Raw genomic sequence first — 19,458 nt, 5'->3', positions numbered from 1 at the left:
AAAAAAAGACATAAATAGAAGGCAACAATCCTCTGTAATAGCCTAGCAAAAGCTAGTGGCAAAGTATCTTGAGCAATCACAAATTGATAATGCAGAAAGATGAAAATCTAAGTGAATCGTATTAGGATTGACTGCATAAGCAAACAATGAAGTCTAACACAAACTTTTGCAGATAAAACTCATCATTATGTGCAAACATGCATGTTGCCAAGAAAATTAATGGAAAATTCGAATGCAGAAAGCCTTTTTTAATATTGATGCTCAAACTGACATAACATCATATATAGTGCAACAGTCACTGCTGTCTCTCTCAGTACTAAGTCAAAAAATGATTGCTCACACTCGCAATACGCAATCCTGACAAATATAAGAAATATCTTTTAGTCGTTCAAAAGGTTTGAATGAATTTAGTACTAAATTTACATATTCGATGAAGCTGGTCACATGGAATAGAGAGGGAGATAGGCAGACACTCCATAGTCCACATGGCTTGTTTGTTAGCAAGAAAACTATGCAGTACTCAAATATATAGCTTCGATTCAGTGTGCGTCTTTGTAATTGTAACTAACTTGGACCAAGAAAGGAGTGTACATTGATGAAAACACAAGCTACAGGTTAAGAAGCTGCTAAGGATTTCTTGGTTCCAAAGCTCCCAAGTTCATGTGGTGCCAAAATCAAGGCCAATATAGGTTAGGAAAACATCATAAACTAAGAGTTTGTAATGGTCGAAACTCGAACGCGATGCGCACAACACAAAGGGTGTAACAGAGTTTGTTTAGAGTACTGGATTTGATCCTTGTCACAGAAAATTTTCCTTCTGCATTTGCATTTACAGCACAGAAATAAAGATGAATTCATTAGTTTACCATGCGGAAACTAGAAACATCGATACTGAGATATTCATTCTTGCCTAATTCGAGATAGAGATGTTCATCGTTGGGCCAGTGCTAGATCGTATAGGCATATATATGGAATCAGCTGATGACATTGATCTCTGAAGGACCGTATATCAGTACTGATTCTGGACACTTCTAGAGTCATAGGGCAAACAGATATATATATGTTAAACAAGTTAATGATATGTGGAAACCATAATGAAGGCTATAAGTACTATTCCCCTTATGCTAAGGTAAATAACACTGCACCACTCAAATTGATTCTACTTTGTTTCAATATCTTCATTGTTCTTGGAGGTTAGATTTATCAGAAATTAAAAAGATTATGGAACACAAAGAATTAACATAACAAAACCTTCATCCACAACTAACTAAGTTGATTCTCACCACCAAAATCGAACCCTTCTGAATTTGCATTTTTAGTACAGCAAGTTAAGAGGACAACTGTGCATGAATTCATAACGTGAAATTCAGAATATCAATATTGAGATTTTTCTGGAGTGTGCACAAGGTGCTACAGTCTCAATAACCATTTCAAAGTTCTGTCTATATATCACTACAACATTGAGCTAAGGAACAACAAATAACTAACAAGTTAATTGAATTCCAAAACTACTGTGCAACAGCAATATATAACATGAACCACCAACGAGATATGATACCTGTATGTTTATTTGAGCTCCTGCAAAAATCTGACCATATGCTCAAAATAAACTGTCCTTTATGATCTTGTTTACAAAATCCATGAAAACATAAAGAAGTATATTATTAAGAGTGAAAGTATCGTTATTCAATTGGAGGCAATATGAGAAATAGGAAGAGTAGCAGTACCTATGCCATTGATTTGATCATTACCATGACGGTTTGATATTGCAGATTCCCCAAATCAGCAGTGACATGTGAATTTGCACCGGTGTCGAGCAACCATGTAGAGGAAGCAGGTGTGGTAATGGAGGCAGCCATAGCACTGAGTCTTTTGGATGGAACTCTCCCTTCATATAGGCTAGATTGAGTCTGTTGTAGCAATAAATAATAGTATGTCCTGCTCTAGCAGCAATTTGGCATATAGGGCGAGATGAAGTAGAGCTGCCAGAAAACTCGTCAATATAACAACTGTTAAAACAAGCAATCAAAGCTCGCAGCAAACAAAATCCATGGTATTAACTGAAAATTTTATTACAAACTGAAATCATTATTTCAAATGTCATACAAAATAAATTTTCAAAAAAACCATAAAACTCAGAGCAACTCCCCATTGTTTTCAGCAATCTAAACCAATCTCTTCAATATGTAATGAGAAGCTTACCGGTCGTTTTCAGATTCCTCATGGACAGGAAAGCGTGTAACATAATAGATCTGTGATAACATTCAGATGTATTTCTCGAGGCACTCTTCCGTTAAAGGCAAATGAGCCAACTCCTCCGGTGTTTCCCTGAATAAATCATGAATAGGAGAAAAGGATTCCGATCAAGGTTAAGATTTTGGGCAAAAACATAGACAGACCAATAGTCAACAAACAAACTCAATATATAACCAGACAAATCAACTGCGCGCTAAAAATAATGAACTCACCACCACTCCGGCGTTGAGCTCAACCGTTCCAAGCTGCCAACGTCATAATCCTCATCCTCGACCACCGACGGAAATATATGCATGCTAAAGATTCACTTAACTAGGTATGAGGATTTATGTGAGTTTAGGGTGGTTGTGACTACCAAAATAAGTAATGATAAGAACTGTCGTATCTTCCTCACATCTTTGCACCTGTTAATAAATAAATAAAATCACAATTTAATAACATCACAGGTTTAATCTAATAAATAAATAAGTTGTTCGGAGCTTATATGTTTCCTCACACGGCAATGAGCCGACTTGCATCGGTAGTAGGTTTTTTTTATCTCTTTTTAGAAACTTTTTCCCATGGTAACTCTAATAATAACCGTCAGAGATCTGCCAAAAAAAAAATTGGTAAGATTTAAACAAATTTCATAGTAACAAATCAAGCTTAATATGTATGTTCCTATAATCAAACTTCAGTAACCAACACAAACAACATTACATTGAACTTTGCTTAACCCCCTAACCAGTTTAATAAGATCACCAAATGGTTTAATAATCTTTTCAAAGTAATTCAGATTAGTCATTAATGAACAGTCCTCCATGAAAGCTCTAAAGAGACCAAAAGTAAATCAACATGACATGGTTTTCAAAAGAGATAAAAAAACCTACTACTGATGCAAGTCAGCTCGTTGCCGTGTGAGGAAACATGTAAGCTCCGAACAACTTATTTATTTATTAGATTAAACCTGTGATGTTATTAAATTGTGATTTTATTTATTTATTAACAGGTGCAAAGAAATGAGGAAGATACTACAGTTCTTATCATTACCTATTTTGGTAGTCACAACCACCCTAAACCCACATAAACCCTCCTAGCTAGTTAAGTGAATCTTTAGCATGCATATATTTCCGTCGGTGGTCGAGAATGAGGATTATGACGTCGGCAACGTGGAACGGTTGAGCTCAACGCCGGAGTGGTGGTGAGTTCATTACTTTTAGCGCGCGGTTGATTTGACTGGTTATATATTGAGTTTGTTTGTTGACTATTGGCCTATCTGTGTTTTTCCCCAAAATCTTAACCCTAATCAAAATCCTTTTCTCCTATTCATGATTTATTTAGGGAAACACCGGAGGAGTTGGCTCATTCGCCTTTGACGAAAGAGTGCCTCAAGAAATACATCTGAATGTTATCACAAATCTATCATGTTCCACGCTTTCATGTCCATGAGGAATCTAAAAACAACCGGTAAGCTTCTCACTACATACTGAAGAGATTGGTTTAGATTGCTGAAAACAGTAGGAGTTGCTCTGAGTTTTATGGTTTCTTTTGAAAATTTATTTTGTATGACATTTGAAATAATGATTTCAGTTTGTAATAAAGTTTTCCTTACAGAAATTTTCAGTTAATACCATGGATTTTGTTTGCTACGAGCTTTGATTGCTTGTTTTAACTGCTGTTATATTGATGAGTTTTCTTGCAACTCTTCTTCATCTCGCCCTATATGCCAAATTTCAGCTAAAGCATGACATACTACTATTGATTGCTACAACAGACTCAATCTAGCCTATGAAGGGAGAGTTCCATCCAAAAGACTCAGTGCTATGTGACCTTAACTTAAAATTAGATAAGAGAATGCATAATTCTAATGTTTCACCTTCATATCAATTTTGTTTAAAGAAAGAGATGACTGCTGAATCAACGCCTATGAAGCAGATTGTTGCGGCGGCACTTGTATTTGAACTGGAAGCACGTGAAGTAGGCGCGGGGTTCGGAGGCCTTGATGAACGCCATTGCTCTGCAGAGAGGTGTAGGGCGGCTGAGAAGAGAGAATGAGGGGAAAATGTGTAGCCTTATCACAAACCAACACACTCACAACGACACAAACAAAGCAACTTAAACTACCCACACTGCCCGGACACGCGCTTCCACGCGCTGCCCGAAACGCTGCAATTTGGACATTCAACATACTCAACTCGTAGATCAAAGCAAAAGAGACAATCTTTGTACCTGAGACTAGCCTCGAATCGGCCTTAAACTGCTCCAAACAACCGCCACAAGCTCGAGCTTCAAATCTGAAAACCCAGGGTCCAAAACATCGATTTTTAGGTTGCTAGCTAGACGAATCACCTTCAGATGAAGGAGGGAAGCAAGACTTACCAAGTTTCGACCTATGTTGCCGTCGAAGGGAGAATTTCCGGCGAGACCGAAACACCTCCACCGCCTTGTAGCGGCGTCTAGGCGGCGAGACAACGAGCGGTGCAGCCCCAGAAATGGAGAGGAGGCCTGTGCGTACCGAACGGGACCAGTGGCGTCCGGTTTGGTGGCCGGACGGCCGAGTTCCGGATAGGCAGAGATGAGGCCGCGCGCGCGGCGTCGGGAGGAAAGAGAGAGAGAAATGGTTGAGGCTTTTCTGAAATGGGTTTCTAAAATAAAACCCCACAACTTTTCAATTTATACCCTCTCTAAAAATCAATTCTAAACTTCGACTGATTGCAATTTTTTTATACTTCATCCGTTTTAGGCGTGCCGTGTATTCACGAACTCGTATCGTCGAGCTTTACGAATTTCGTGAATAAAATTTTTGAAAATACCTAACGGATAAAAAAATCAACTTTAAGAGCTTAAAACGAAACACTTAAATTATTTAGACTTCGGAAACTTCCACTACCAAGATCTGTAATTCTGTAAAGGCATTTTCACAAACATATCCCTTTAGTTAATTCGAAAATATTACAAGAAAATTAATATGAAAACCCAGGTTACTACAATCTATCCCCATTAAAATAATTTCGTCCCAAAATTCAAGTACACTAATCTAAAAACAACTTGGGGTACTTAGCCCTCACATCTGACTCTAACTCCCAAGATGCCTCACCTTCGTCATGGTGACTCCAAGACATCTTAACCAAATCGACTTCATTCTTTTGAAGCCTCTTGGTCAGTTGGTTGACATATCCAAGATTTGAACTAGTTTCAACAAATGTCTCAACAACAAAGTTCGCATTCGCATTCGCTTTGATAGTAGCATAGTCAATCACATTGTGAGACAAGAAACCAGTAGGCGGCGCCTTCCATTGTGAGACAGACAAGAGCGAAGCGAAGAAACGAGAGAGAGAGAGAGGTCCGAGGATGGCAGGAGGCTCTACGTGTGTCTCTATATTCTCTCGGTATTTCTTTAAGGACAGTAATGCCCTTTTAGCTTCTCGGTCATTTCCAAATGGAGAGGCAAACAGAACACGTAATTTAAATCGTGACAGAGGGGTGAATGGTCATTCTCTCCCTTGTCAAGCCGTATTGTGTGTGTTACAACTTGGGTAAGAAGAATTTGAAACGCGTGACAAGCCTCCTCTTAATTACGCTTGTAGTGCCGGAGGGTCCCCTGCCTCTTCGGTAATTTTCTATGTTTTACCCTCCTCTTTCTCCCCACGTTGTTGTGTTACCAAATTTATTTTATTTTTTAACCTAAAATTCCATGTTCAAAAGATGCACATTACATAAGAGGATAACTACCCTATTTTTTACAAGGTAAATGCAAACATGAATTTTGAATAGTTGCTGAAATCATTTTCAGGATCATAAACCAAATATGGCAGCATTGAACTGTCTTGTATTCAGGTCACTCTCATCCAGAGCAGAACCGAAGCTTGGACTGTAACTCTCTTCCACCCACTCGGAAGTCATGTCAATGTCATCAAACAGAATAGGATCAGCTATTCTTGAGATTGTAGTTTTTGTACACAAGGTCATTCAGTGATTCTCAGTCGATCTTATTACAACGAAATTGTCCGACTACAATACTATGTTGGCATGTTTTAATTAGGACCTCTCTCTATCTATCTATCTATGAAGCCAGGGCACTTTTGATTGAATCTAGAAGTACTAGCAGCATGGGCACTTAGATTTATTCAAGCAAGTTTTAGATGTAGTTGAAACTTGGAAGACCATATTCAACGTGAATTGCTAACATTACTGTACAAACTACAAAGCAATGAAAGCACTAAATCCATATTCTTGGCCAAAAACTTCATAGCTATAATTTTGAATCAAAACACCAAGCTACATGGAATAAGCAAAAGTAAATTCATACATGCAAATGAGAGGTACATCAAACTAATGCATATCGGTGCTTCAAACAGGACACAAGACCTCCAGCATAACAATCAGCAAAATTAGTCAACATCTAGCCAACCAGGGCCACAATTCTCACCTCAAAAGCAACCTAAGCATGCTAGAAAGTCACCAGCATGCTATACTATACTAGAACCAAAGTTCAGAATCCACCAATAAATCCTTTTGACCATCACTTGATATTGAATCTCAATAAACATCCTACACCAACATATCTTAATAACGCAAAGGGCAAGACAAGGTTCATATCAAATAGTTCCCTTGTTCTACATTACTACCAAAGCACTCTCCTCGGATATCTATATACCATCCACAAATAGTTGCTACGATAAAAACACTAACGTACTTGCAGACAATGGGAATCATGTAGTAAGGCACCGCTAAACTATATTACTCTTTCGCTCAAACAGACTATAATGAACAGAACACGAGTCAACACACAGACAATAAGTAAATCATCGAACTGCATAGACATGATGAGCTCACAATCATTCAAAAGAGGGTTCAACCCATTACTCAAAATACAAATTAAACTACAAATCCATCACCGAAGTGTTCCCGATTGACCAAACATAAAAGATTACCAAGTCTATCTCTCGAATTAAAATCACAAAACAGCGAAAAGCCCAGTTCCAAAGCAACACCCATATCCAGCTTAGAATCCGAGCTTGGTGCGGCGCCAGTGCCTGCGCTTAGCGTTGTACCTGAAAACACACAAAAAACGACGCCGTATTACAACCTAGCAGGAATCCCAATTCTTAAAAACAGAAAACGCAGAAATACGACGCCGTATTGGATTGCTTACCTGATGGTGTTGTCGGTCCTCATGCGGATCCAGTGAGGGATGGGCCTGTTCTGCCTCATCTTCTTCCCCAGCTTCTTCTTGATGATGAAGGTCTTGTGCGACGGCTGCGAAATCAAACGGCCGAGATTAGTGAAGCGAAAACGAAATCAAGAGATGGAAGATCGAGATGAGAAAACAGAGAGAAAGAGAGAGAGGTAGCGGAGATTTACCATTTTCGCAGAGGGAAGAGCTCTCTCGGCGACTCGGAGCAGCGGCTTGCAGACAAAACCCTAGCGAGATAGAAAACCCTAAATGCTTGAGGGTGAGGTATTTATACTGTAGGCCAATTGGTTTCTAATAGCACTTGGGCCTGTGAGAGGCTGATTGTTTTTTTGAAGAAGGCCTTTGCAGTTTGTGTTAATTTCAACCCCCTGGCCCAATTGGTATTTGGATCAAAAAGTTTATGCGTCGATTATCTTTAATAGGCACGTTTGCTTACTTAATACGGAAAATTAATTTTAACTCAGAGACAAGTGAAATGGGAGAGGAAATAGATCGGCGTTGATTTTGAATTGTTGATTCCTAAACATCTCCTCTTTTGTAATCATCAAATTCTTGAATATTCAGGAATCGGCTCCTGATGAGGAGGTGTGACATACATCAATTCTAAATCTTTCACATGTTAGTAAACACAATTCTAATTTCTTTATTTGTTAACAAACGCATTAATATTCTTCCCTTTAACAAAAATAAATGTATAAATTTAATTAATTACCTCGAAATGATTTCATTTTATTCCAAGTAAGTAAACATGTAAAAAAACATGGACTCAATGATTGAAAACAAAATTTTTTTTGTCTAGTTGATTAATGTCCAATGATCAAGTACAATGAACGATTGAAATATACGTGGACACATGATTCATTCAACATGACTATTCAACATGACTAGTGTCGTATTTATGATAATTCATGTTGCAGATTCATATAACGTATCTAGTTACTAAATAAACTAGCAAAATCTTGGTTTGATGCTATTAGATCTAAATTTAAGGATAAGAAAAAGATATCAAGTTAAACCTGTAAGTAAATTCTTTCACTATTAGAATAAAATTTCTCTAAATTTCTAACTAGCAACACGTAGTACAAAAAGATATAATAATATCATAAATTTAAGAAGCACTAGGGAAATTGGACAAAAGAAAGCGAAAATAAAATTACCGTTATTCAAACACTGTAACGCACCGCCCAAACCCGCGCACGTATAACCCGCCAACCCGATTATCTACCCCAAATTCCAATATTAACCCCAAACCCCTCAAAGATCTCCGCCACGCACCAATCAGCGCGTGCAACCAATCTCCCGCGCGTCCTCAACCTCCCTCTCCATCAATCCAAACACTATAAAACAAAACCCCTCTCATCTCTCGCCGTCTGTTCAGCGATTCGAAAATTCCCCAAAACCCTCGCTCTTTTCTCACTCACTCTCCTCCGACGTCGTTTCGAATCGGCGCGCCTTCCGAGAATCGCCCAATACACGTCATCATCGGCTCCACTTCACCGCCGTACCATGCCTCGCGCCACTTCGAAAAGAAAAGCGCCGCCGTCGACCTCCGCCTCCGTCACATCCTCCGACGTCGTTTCGACTCGTCCAGGTATCTCTCTCTTTCTCTCTCCCTCGCATTCCGATTCTGATTCCGAAAATATAGAACTCGTAGGCTTAATGGAGCCAAGAAGATGATTTCTTGTTTCTTTTGAATGAGCTGAGCTAAGTTGCGGTAGTAGCACGTCATAGATTGCTTCTTTCGATGTTTCTTGATCGCGTTTCAATCGGTTTAGAGTGATTCGATTGCAATGGCTTGGATTTTATGTACTGATTGTGAAGTTTGAATTGTCAAATCACTGTTTCGCCATGAACTTGTTGAGTGATAGGTTGTGAAGTAGATTCTTTGTGTTCATTGTATCGATGATGTACTTAGTAATGATCGTATTGATGATCAGAATAATCTCGCATTCGTTTCCGAAAAAGTTTCTTTCAGTCTTGATGTGATGATTTGAGAAGTTATAATTCTTGTTTGGAATCGTGTTATAATGTGCATTTTGACATAGTTGGAATACATTTTCTGTTATGTTGCGTAGTTTCGGATGTTCTAATGTTAGTCAGACGCAGGTAAAAGAGGCAAAAAGGATGTAGACAAGATAGGGGACCTATTTGATGTGTACGTTAACAAGAGCCTCGACATGATTGAGTAAGTCAGCGTACATGAAATTGATGCAGATTCAATATGAAAAAGGAAATATATGCATTGGCAAAATGCTGACTGTCTTATGTTCGATTGAACAGCCCAGAAGGAATTGTGTCTTTTTGTTCGCATTTGGGAGTGGACCATACTGATGTCAGAATCCTGATGCTTGCTTGGTGAGTCACTATCTTTGTTGATATGAAGCTATACTCCGATTTTATTTGTATATAACCTCATTGACATTGATGATTTTATGTCTCAGGAAAATGAAAGCGGAAAAGCAAGGATACTTTTCCAGGGTAAGGCAATGCTGTGTAATTTAAGCGGTCATCTTGTTTCCAAGGGGTGTACATGGTTTGCTTGTAGCATATTGACTGTTTGTATTTGTGGGACATTGTCTTGTTAGTGGAATGTAATCAAATGAACTATTCCTGCGTACACAAACCACAGGATATACACCATACATGTATGTATTTGTGGAATATGCTTTTAATATGTTGAATACATTTGAAGTTGAACTGCATGTGTATACAGACCATTATCTTTAAGAATTTATACATAAGTACATACATATATATAGCTGATGTGGGATAGGAAAAAAAATTTAGATAGTCTGATGAACAAAAAGAGATCTGCTTGAGGCTCGGTTGCATAACAATGTAACATAGCTTTTGAAAGGCCTCTCTCATGGCCTACCTCTACTCTGGATACTTGGAAAGGCCAGTATCTATATGATGAGTAAGGAAATGTTTGAGTGTACTACGCTAGGTCCAAAAGTTGCTTTTCTAAAACGCAATAGAGTGAGAACGTGAATGCTCCTTGTCATTAAACCTTTTTGCTTAATGAAATTATGACCACTGCATTACCCTTGTACCCTTGAACTAGATTATGCTGTACATTTTTTATCATTACTGCATGTCAGGTCAACTTTTGGTTTTTCTGGTCTTTTTTTCTTCTTCTTTTGAATTTTAGTTTTGGCTAGTTCCTAATCAATATTCCTCTTCGAATCAGGAAGAGTGGCGAAGAGGCTTGAAAGATTTGAACGCTGACACCATAGCTAAATTGAAGAAAGCACTCCCAGGTCTGGAAAAAGAGGTATTCAAAATTTTTGGTTTATTTCAATAGGTTCATCTGTGCTGTTATTGTGGTGATTTTTGGTACCTAATACTGGATCTTGCTTTTGTTAATGGTACTGATCTTTCGTTTTGTGCCTTTGAAAAGTTGATGGCCACACCCAAATTTGAAGATTTCTATGCTTTTGCATTTCAATACTGCTTGACAGGTGAGCTTACTTTTTAAGTAGACATGCCTGTAGGTTAGTAAAACTGAACAACTTCTTTCTGGAGAAGTTCCTCTCTCACTCACACTTTCCTGAAATTTGTTAAACACTTGCAGAAGACAGACAAAAGAGTGTTGATATCGAGACTGTGTGTGAATTACTGAATCTTGTGCTGGGTCCCAAATACCGATCCCAGGTTGATATATTAACCAAGTATCTGAAGGTAGGTAGATGCCAATGGCCCATTATATATTATTTTCTAGTAATTTGACTAAATCATTTCTTTTCTACAACAATGATCCATAATCTGTCTTGTGATCGCTGGATTCAAAATTTTTGCAGGTCCAAAGTGAGTACAGGGCATTAAATGCTGATCAGTGGAGACATTTTTACCGTTTTTGCAAGGAGGTAAGCCATTATATTTCATACATTCCTTTACGCTCTTAAAAGGCATTTTATTTGGTCGGTGTAGGGCCTGGAAATTGGTCCTGATTTAAAACTATGCAATCAGATGATGTATTTCTTTTCTTACAATCCTCTTCATGTTTTTGGGAGGCTACACATGCATCTCTTGACTGCAAAGTTACAACACTGTGTTCATGTAAATAATCTGTGTGAAAGATGCACTTAAGAACAATATCTGATTAGGACCATAAGGAAATATAATAGTGAAATCCACCTGCATCGTTCATGGTATATAAGGTTATTAGCTATCCCTGTACCTTGAGATTTTTCATTTGGAAGGGCGCATCTCTCAATTTGCATTTGCTGAATCTAACACTTTGACTTGACACCATCAGTCTTATTCTAATGATTCTTTCCTTTTGACAGATAAGTTTCCCAGACCTCGAAGACTATGATTCTGATCAAGCATGGCCTGTGATAATTGATAATTTTGTTGAATGGATGAAAGAAAATAAGCAAAGCTAATTTGAGCATCTTTGGGGACAATGTGATCCCTTTTGTGAGAATACAATGCTAACTATAAGAAGGTAACAGATTCTTTTATTCCTTTCCGTCCCATTCATGGCTTGTACTAAATCACAGCAATTGAGTTATCAAACTAGTATAATGTTTTATTCCTGTCCGGCGGTTGTAATTAGCTTTCTTCTGTTTGATCTATCTGCAGGGCTTGCGAAGAATTCGACCTTTTGATTTTACTAACCAATCATTCATGCTTGTCGTTGTTCTTTGTTTGGGACTTGTGGAGCTGCATTTGCCTCTGCTTCTGCCTCTTATGAGAAATGCTACATTTTTCGCAATGAGGAAATTTTCAGTTTTAATCGTGATTGTATCATTGAATGGGGTTCTCTGCTATGTTTTTGGCAATTAATGAATCGATACAAGACCTTTCTTGCAACTAATGAATTGATAAAGTCTAAACATGTACTGAAATTTTTGAAATTTGACAGACTTGAAATCCTTCTTATTGTTCATTAACTGATATACTTGGTGAGTTTGTAGCCTGCTCACGCCGGAATCTTGAGCACCAAGGAGGCCGCCCCCTTCTTCATTCATCAAAGGATCCATGACTTTGAAGCTGTAGTTTCAGAACAAATACACATAAGGAAACACTAATCAAGATTGAAAGAATACAAGTCTTGGATGGTAATTAGGTGAGGTAACATTACCTTGGGCCGAGATCTTCCAATTGCTATCATGAACGATAGCCCAAAAGAAGTACCCACGAAGCCCAAGAGCTTGAGCGAACCCTATCTTCGAGGTAGTTGTACATGTATCATCAAATGCAATCCAACTTGACCCGTTAAAAGAATATACCGATACAGTGTCGGCGTCATATACCACGGTGGCGCTCGACACTTTGTTTAGGATCTCCAACTCGTTGAAGCCGAGTGCCCCACCCCCCGGGCCTGGGCCAATAGCAATGGATCCAATACCATTCTCTTTAGGGTCTTTGAGCTCCCATGTTCGGCCGTAGAGCGGCAAGCCCATTACAAGCTTACTCGGGCTCATGCCACCGTTAATCCAAGACCTAAGCCCGTAAACGGAGTTCACATTACTATTTGGGTCGAATAATGGTGCATTGGGCCCAGTAATATTGCTCCAAGCCCCGTGATAATCGAAGCACATTACATTGGCCCAATCCAAGTACTTCTCCATGTACTTAATCGGATATGTGCGGATGACGGGATCCAAGAAGAACTCGGCAGAGAAGTAGACGGCGGCGGTGAGCAATAGAGGAGGGCGATTTGTGGCCTGGGCCTCTTTCTTGATCTCGCGGCGCCATTGTTTTAGCAAGTGGCCCAAGGCCTTCATTTCTTTTGGGCTTTCAGGGTATTCCCAGTCCAGGTCCAACCCATCAAACCCAAACTTACGTGCAACTTCTATAGCCGAGTCAATGAAGTTTGACCGTGAGGACGGGTTTGAGACCATGCTAGCAAAGATGTCTGACAGTGCTTTGTCTCCGCCACCACCACCTATGGACAGAAGGGTCTTCACTTGCGGAGTTTTGTGGCGGAGGGCGGTGGTGAAGTTCGAGAGGAGCAGAGTCGTTTCATTTGAAAGCTCAAATTTAAATGTAACGTTCCTAGGCACTAGAAAGGCATAGTAGACGTGAGTAAAGAAGGAAGTGTTTATGGCTGAAGGTGGGAAATCATCCGTAGGAGGATAATAGCCTGATTTCACCGCCGGAGGGTTCTCCGATGAGGACTCTGCTGCACTTTCGGTAGCGATCATCACTAAGCAACATAGAAGAAAAGGAATAAGATGCACAAAGCTGTTGAGGCTTGGCATTTTACACAAGAATGAATGAAATGTGGATTATTAGAGCTCAATCATGGCTATGAAGAGCTAAAGGCTATTTATCTTTTTCAAAGTTTTGAAGTCTTTTCGCTGCATACAATTCGAGGTTCATCAAAAAGTTAAAAATAGTGATTACAAAGAGAAAAGTATAAGAATATTAAGCCGTCCGTTATGATTTATGCACAAGCAGCAGTTCTAAACTTTTAATTATGGGAGTAAACAAATCATCGACTCTGTCTTCCTTATTTGGCAATGGAATCTGATAGGTCCAGTTGAACGACTTATGAATACGATCTGTTCTGGTCTGGAAAAAATAGCTTCTATATTATGATGTGTGTTGACTTGTAGTTTGGTGGACTATTTGGTTGTCCTGCATTTGATGTCTGGTTGTGAAGATGCGCGCTAAAACGATGAAGACAGGAGTTTAGGGAGTTGAGGAAGCTCCAAACGGTAACAGAAGGGCTTCACCAGCCAAATGTTGTCATGATTAAACTTAATGTATAGTTCATGCCATAATGTTAAGACAGAAGAATCAAAATTATCATACAGTGATACAGATCTCTTACATGTTATGTTTCAGAAAGAACTGTCATCGGGGCACAATTTCGGACATTGTTGCATCATTCACTGAATAGATTTCTTCCCTGAATGTGTATATATGATCCTCATCTTCATCCTTTTGAACTGAGAAAGCAGGCTTTTTAGGACTAATGATGGCTGCACTTTCGCTCTTGAGCATTGAAGAAACCTCCAGCATGGATGGTCTATCTACTGGATTTTCTTGGACACATAACAAGGCTACCCCCATGCACTTAAGAGCTTGCAAGACGATGTCGAATCATCTAGGGTAGAATCTACAAAATCCATGGCATGGCCTTTTTTCCACAACTCGTATGCCTGAAATGTCCGAGTTAATGTTATACAATTCTAAATTCTTGCCCATATATATTATGCAAAACATAGAAAGCCTTTGTACTTATCGACTTACGTGATCTAGAAGGTTTAGATTTCCATCTATGCCATAAAAGCATGAACTTCTCTTGCCACTTATGATATGCAGAAGCAGAACACCGAAGCTGTAAACATCAGATTTCATGGAATAAATGCCTCTTCTTACATATTCAGGGGGAACATAGCCACTGCATTTCACATAAGAACGGTGAGTCTGTGATCGGTATGATATATGAAGCATGTCTACTGAAAATGTAAAGTGCAATTCACTTACTGTGTTCCTACAATGCGACCAGTGTTTGCCTCAAGTTCATTCTTTCTGAAAGCTCTGGCTAGACCAAAATCTGATATTTTCGGGTTCATCTTATCATCTAACAAAATGTTGCTAGATTTCAGATCACGGTGAATTATTGTAGAGTTTGAGTATTCTTGGAGATATAGAAGCCCTTGAATTACCCCTTCAATGATGTGGACACGTTTCTCCCAATGCAAAAGATCGCGTCTACTTGGATCTGTATGAAAGTAAACTACCAACCATCAGATTGATCAAATGAGCTTAAATTGGTCTTGGCAGGCTTCTTTCAATCTTATGTGAGCGTCACTTCACCTTTGGACCTTCTGTAAGTGCTTGTTATGCATTTTAAGCTATAGAAATAATTCAATGTGATTCAAATTTTCAAAGCAAAGGAGAATGGAGATACCAAATAGGTAGAGATCCAAGCTTTTGTTTGGCATGTACTCATATATCAGCATCTTTTCTTCCCTCTTGGTGCAGTATCCCAGAACTCTAACTAGATTCACATGGTGCAGTGTTGCAGTAAGTGTGACCTCATTTTCGAACTCTTCAAGGCCTTGGTGTGAAGTTTTCGAAAGTCTTTTCACAGCTATTTGCTGGCCCTTCCTTAACGTACCCTAAAAAAAACAACACCAAATTATTAGCATATTCCTGCAGAACACTGACTTTCGACAGTAATATGAAGTAAAGATTCTGCATTGGATTTCAGATATTATATAATGATCGTCGATTCCTCATGGATGCTACCTTATATACAGGTCCAAAGCCACCCTCTCCAATCTTATTCTTACTCAAAAAGTTTTTTGTAGCTGCTTTGATGGTTGCATAACTAAAAACTTGCAGATTAGGAGCATTGCTGTCAAAACTGTCTGTACTTGGAACTATATCTAATAGCCTATAAACTGATCTTTTGATGTTGCCTACAATCCCTAAACAAAATCAGAACAAAGAACAAATTAGAAAACTTCTCTCCAAAATGCTTAGCCGGAGAACTAACATTGAAAATAACAGTGATTCAACATATATATTCACACGCAGTTTAAGAAGATTACCAATTGACTTAAGTACTCTCCTTTGCATGTAACACATTATTGTTCCCAGTAGGATAATAAACATAACAATCGTGACCAGAACAATCACCAATAACTGTTTCTTGTTCTGTCGACCTCCTTCCTCTTCAGCTGTTAAGGAAACATGGTGGTGAGTCTGGTGACCTATATATTTTCTTATCAAAATGAAACATGCCGAATACCTGGAAGCTAATATCAAGTAATCAACCTACCTGCAACCCATGTACTGAAAGCTGCAAAACAATACAAATATGGAGCTCGATCAGACAACATATAATAGTTACTTAGTTAGCAAGGGTAAATAAACCACGCTAGCTCTTGTATGACATAGTACTATATGAGGATGTGAATGTTACCAATAGCAATAATTACCTGTTTGAGAGAGAGTCCAGGTAGTTGTGTCAGCACCAGTATGCAAAGCAATGTAACCAAGAAGAGACTTTCCTTTAGCATACGAAACCTTGGCGCCAATACTCTGCGTATCATCGTAACCAATCCAAGTCGTCCCATTGTAACAGTAGTTACTAACCACCGTCGCATTGTACACCGTCTGAAACCCTTGGCTGATCAAAACCCTTATCTGGTTGTAACCCTTTCCGTCAGCTATGATAGCCGAGCCATTAGCCGGAGCGAAAAATCCATGATTATTAGGGTTTAACAATCTCCAAACGTACCCGTAAAACGGAAGACTAATGACTATCTTCTTGGTTGAGATTCCGGCGGTGTTGATCCACGACACAATTCCGGCGTCTCCGTTGAAGAGACTGGTAGATCCGTCTCCGTTGAAGAGACTGGTAGATCCATCGGAGTATAATGCAGCTGGCGGGTAAGTGTTTTTTATACCTTCGGCCCAACTAGAACCGTAGTAATCGCGCGTCATGACGTTGATCCAGTCCAGGCTGCTAGAAACAGCCTGGAACGGATACTTTATGCTGTAGTAATCCGCATTGCGGAAGACTGCAGCGGTCAACAGCAACGCCGTCTTGCCGGAGGTGCTTGACTCGTTGGCCACCGCGGAGCGCCATTCCGTGAGGAGGCTGCCGAAGTTGGTCATCTCGGTGGTGGAGTTAGGGTATTCCCAATCTAGTTCAAGGCCGTAGAAGGAGTAGTTTCTCGCTAATTTGATGGATGAGTCTATAAATGCTTTGCGACGAGTGGCCTGGCTGGCCATGGCGGCGAAGGTGGAGGAGCTGGAGTTTTCTCAGCCGATGGAGAGGAGGGTTTTGACGTTAGGGTTGTTCTGTTGGACTGTTTGAGTGAAAGTTGAGAACTGATCAGGCGAGTTTGCGGAAATGGCGACTTGGTAAGTGTTGGGGTTGAGATCTGCAAAACCACAGAAGAGGTGGGTGAAGAGGGTGGAGTTTATGGCGGAGGCTGCTTGGCCGCTGTCCGGGAACCAGTAAGCGGCGTTAACGACGGTGGTTTGGGCAGCGGAGACATGGCTAAGGAATAAGAGGATGAGGGAGAAGAGAAATGGAAGAGTTATTGATTCGGAAGACATTGTATTAGTTGCAAGCAACTGAAGGATCGAGGATGTATTAGATACGTTCAATACGTGGTTGTATATTGCTGTAGATATATACGTTTGTCAATTTCATGATTCAAAATCTGGATTTCAACTGTGATTTGTAGACTTTTGTGCATGCGGTCCATTGAGGACCAAATTAGAAACTGGGTGGAAATGGCCCTCTTGACAAACTTTTACCCATTGGAATTTTCCGAGGTAACGGCAGTGACTCGCATCACGGAGGTTGGATATTAGAGTGTGACACGGGTTCCGTAATTCCGAGAGACTATTCTGGTCCAAAATGTCGGCTTGAAATTATCCACAAGTAATTAGGATGACTAATGTATGTATGAAACATTTGAGACTTAAGAAAAGATATAATTCTCCAGAAGTAGCTAAAACTATGTATGTGCATATGCTATATATACATACTTACTAGAAATTAGGTCCGCGTTTTGCTGCGGGTTTTTGAATTTTTATGCTTAAAGTTAATATAAAAAATGCTGATTATTTACAATAAAAATAACCGTATATGGTGCATCAAGCAGAATTTAGAATTGTTTAAAACGGAGGGATTAGGTAGCTAGGGTTTGGAAAGGAACAAAGAAGTAGCTAAGCTGATAGAACAGGTTGTAAACGATATATCGTCATATTTGTTGTAGAGAAATTTGCTTGCTTCAGCTCTTGTTATATTGCAACCTAAAAAGAAAAAAATTGTGGACTGTATGAGACATAGAGAAAGAAAAATATGCAAGAAGAGTTTGTACCATTATTTTTTTTGCATTCAGCTATACATCATAGCCATGCACTATTATAAACATAAAGTAAAAACAAAAATGAATTAGTACTAAATAAACATTTTCCCTTATTCAAAGCCTATGCACCATAATAACTCAGAATGAAGAAGCATAATTCTAAAGGAAAACTAATGAAAGAAGAAAGTTGGGGCAAGACCATAATTCGGCAATGAATTATAATATATCAATACATGAAGCTAATGAAGATCGAGAAGACTAAAAAACTGAGGCTGTTAGGTAAAGATAAATAATAAAAGAATGTTCAAACTAAAAAGATACTTATGAATATTACGAAATTATGAAAAGTATAGGGTTTAGGAACTAAAAGCTAATCCACCGGAAAAAAAAAAAAAGAAGCACTTGACCAAAAACTGAGTCACTTAAAACTGAAACATATAGGATAAAAGTTCATTGCCAAAAATAAAAAATAAATAAAAATGAGATAGTCATATACCTGAATCCAAACAGGTTGCACTATACAGCAACTTACAGTTCCCTAAACAATGTAATAGATCTCTCTTATTGGAACCTGCAAAATGGAATAAGCTTAATTATTAATGAATGATTTTGTCCCTTCTACAATAAATATTAAGCTGTCACTAAAAATGTAGTTTCATATCAGTCTGTGGAATGAAGATTCTACAATCAACACTAAACCAATTATATATTCGAAGTCTATCAAAAGTTGAAAAAAGAAAAAACTGAAATAGTGTGAAAAAACAACACACACTGTAAAGTAAGAAAGTATCCTTTTTATATTCTATCACTCACTTTTTTTTCTATTCATAACAGAACCGATCACATACCAAGTATGTGTGAGGTGTTCTAGGGCTTTGGTTCTTATCATGCTATAGAGATTGATCAACCAAATTGTTTCAGAACATGTGAAAATTAAGGACGATAGAGATCGACATATGTATATGTGCAAACTGCTAAATAGAAAGTAGCCCTATCAGGTACATGTAACACTTGCATATATATGGAAGAACTCACTAAACATTTCTTCTCTGCTATAGAAAGATACTGAAAACGTCAATAGTTTTCACTATTTTGGTAAAAATATATGTGGTGTACCAAAAGCTGAAAAAACTTTGCTTACAATCTGGTTACATACACAGTTTCCCCTGTTATTTCAATCCCAGATACATCAGGGATCTTCAATTCTCTTTTGGTCTCTCTTCTTTT

General features: G+C 38.8%; 3 protein-coding genes, 1 non-coding gene and 1 pseudogene across 5 annotated transcripts; 1 reads left to right on the top strand and 4 right to left on the bottom strand.

Moving 5' to 3' along the window:
- Positions 1 to 428: 428 nt before the first annotated feature.
- LOC101291168 lies at positions 429 to 4,830 on the bottom strand. Its single transcript, XR_183665.1, has 8 exons — positions 4,615 to 4,830; positions 4,465 to 4,529; positions 4,112 to 4,252; positions 2,753 to 2,846; positions 2,469 to 2,660; positions 2,203 to 2,328; positions 911 to 1,982; positions 429 to 817 (listed from the first exon to the last, which is right to left on the bottom strand). It is a non-coding gene; the product is annotated as an uncharacterized LOC101291168 (transcript).
- Positions 4,831 to 7,035: 2,205 nt separating this feature from the next.
- Positions 7,036 to 7,693, bottom strand: LOC101290887 (60S ribosomal protein L39-1-like). Its single transcript, XM_004287169.1, has 3 exons — positions 7,600 to 7,693; positions 7,391 to 7,494; positions 7,036 to 7,289 (listed from the first exon to the last, which is right to left on the bottom strand). Exons 1-3 carry the CDS (start codon positions 7,600 to 7,602, stop codon positions 7,241 to 7,243), a joined length of 156 nt encoding a protein of 51 aa, XP_004287217.1. The 5' UTR covers positions 7,603 to 7,693; the 3' UTR covers positions 7,036 to 7,240.
- Positions 7,694 to 8,802: 1,109 nt separating this feature from the next.
- On the top strand, positions 8,803 to 12,134 carry LOC101315371 (DCN1-like protein 4-like). Its single transcript, XM_004287168.1, has 9 exons — positions 8,803 to 9,023; positions 9,539 to 9,617; positions 9,713 to 9,787; positions 9,874 to 9,910; positions 10,623 to 10,706; positions 10,833 to 10,893; positions 11,007 to 11,113; positions 11,233 to 11,298; positions 11,722 to 12,134. Exons 1-9 carry the CDS (start codon positions 8,939 to 8,941, stop codon positions 11,818 to 11,820), a joined length of 693 nt encoding a protein of 230 aa, XP_004287216.1. The 5' UTR covers positions 8,803 to 8,938; the 3' UTR covers positions 11,821 to 12,134.
- Positions 12,135 to 12,407: 273 nt separating this feature from the next.
- Positions 12,408 to 13,587, bottom strand: LOC101304041 (acidic mammalian chitinase-like). The gene is made up of 2 exons (XM_004288702.1): positions 12,522 to 13,587; positions 12,408 to 12,430 (listed from the first exon to the last, which is right to left on the bottom strand). The coding sequence occupies exons 1-2, from the start codon at positions 13,585 to 13,587 to the stop codon at positions 12,408 to 12,410; spliced, it is 1,089 nt and encodes a 362-aa protein (XP_004288750.1).
- Positions 13,588 to 14,242: 655 nt separating this feature from the next.
- On the bottom strand, positions 14,243 to 17,470 carry LOC101303748 (annotated as a pseudogene). Its single transcript, XR_183814.1, has 7 exons — positions 16,342 to 17,470; positions 16,182 to 16,202; positions 15,647 to 15,828; positions 15,306 to 15,516; positions 14,879 to 15,116; positions 14,642 to 14,792; positions 14,243 to 14,550 (listed from the first exon to the last, which is right to left on the bottom strand). The product of XR_183814.1 is annotated as a receptor-like serine/threonine-protein kinase SD1-6-like (transcript).
- Between the last annotated feature and the right edge of the window lie 1,988 nt (positions 17,471 to 19,458).

Source organism: Fragaria vesca, linkage group LG1 (genome assembly GCF_000184155.1).
Source record: "Fragaria vesca subsp. vesca linkage group LG1, FraVesHawaii_1.0, whole genome shotgun sequence".
NCBI lineage: Eukaryota > Viridiplantae > Streptophyta > Magnoliopsida > Rosales > Rosaceae > Fragaria > Fragaria vesca.
Note: the sequence above shows the minus strand (reverse complement) of the source record. Positions and strands in the feature narration are given on the sequence as shown.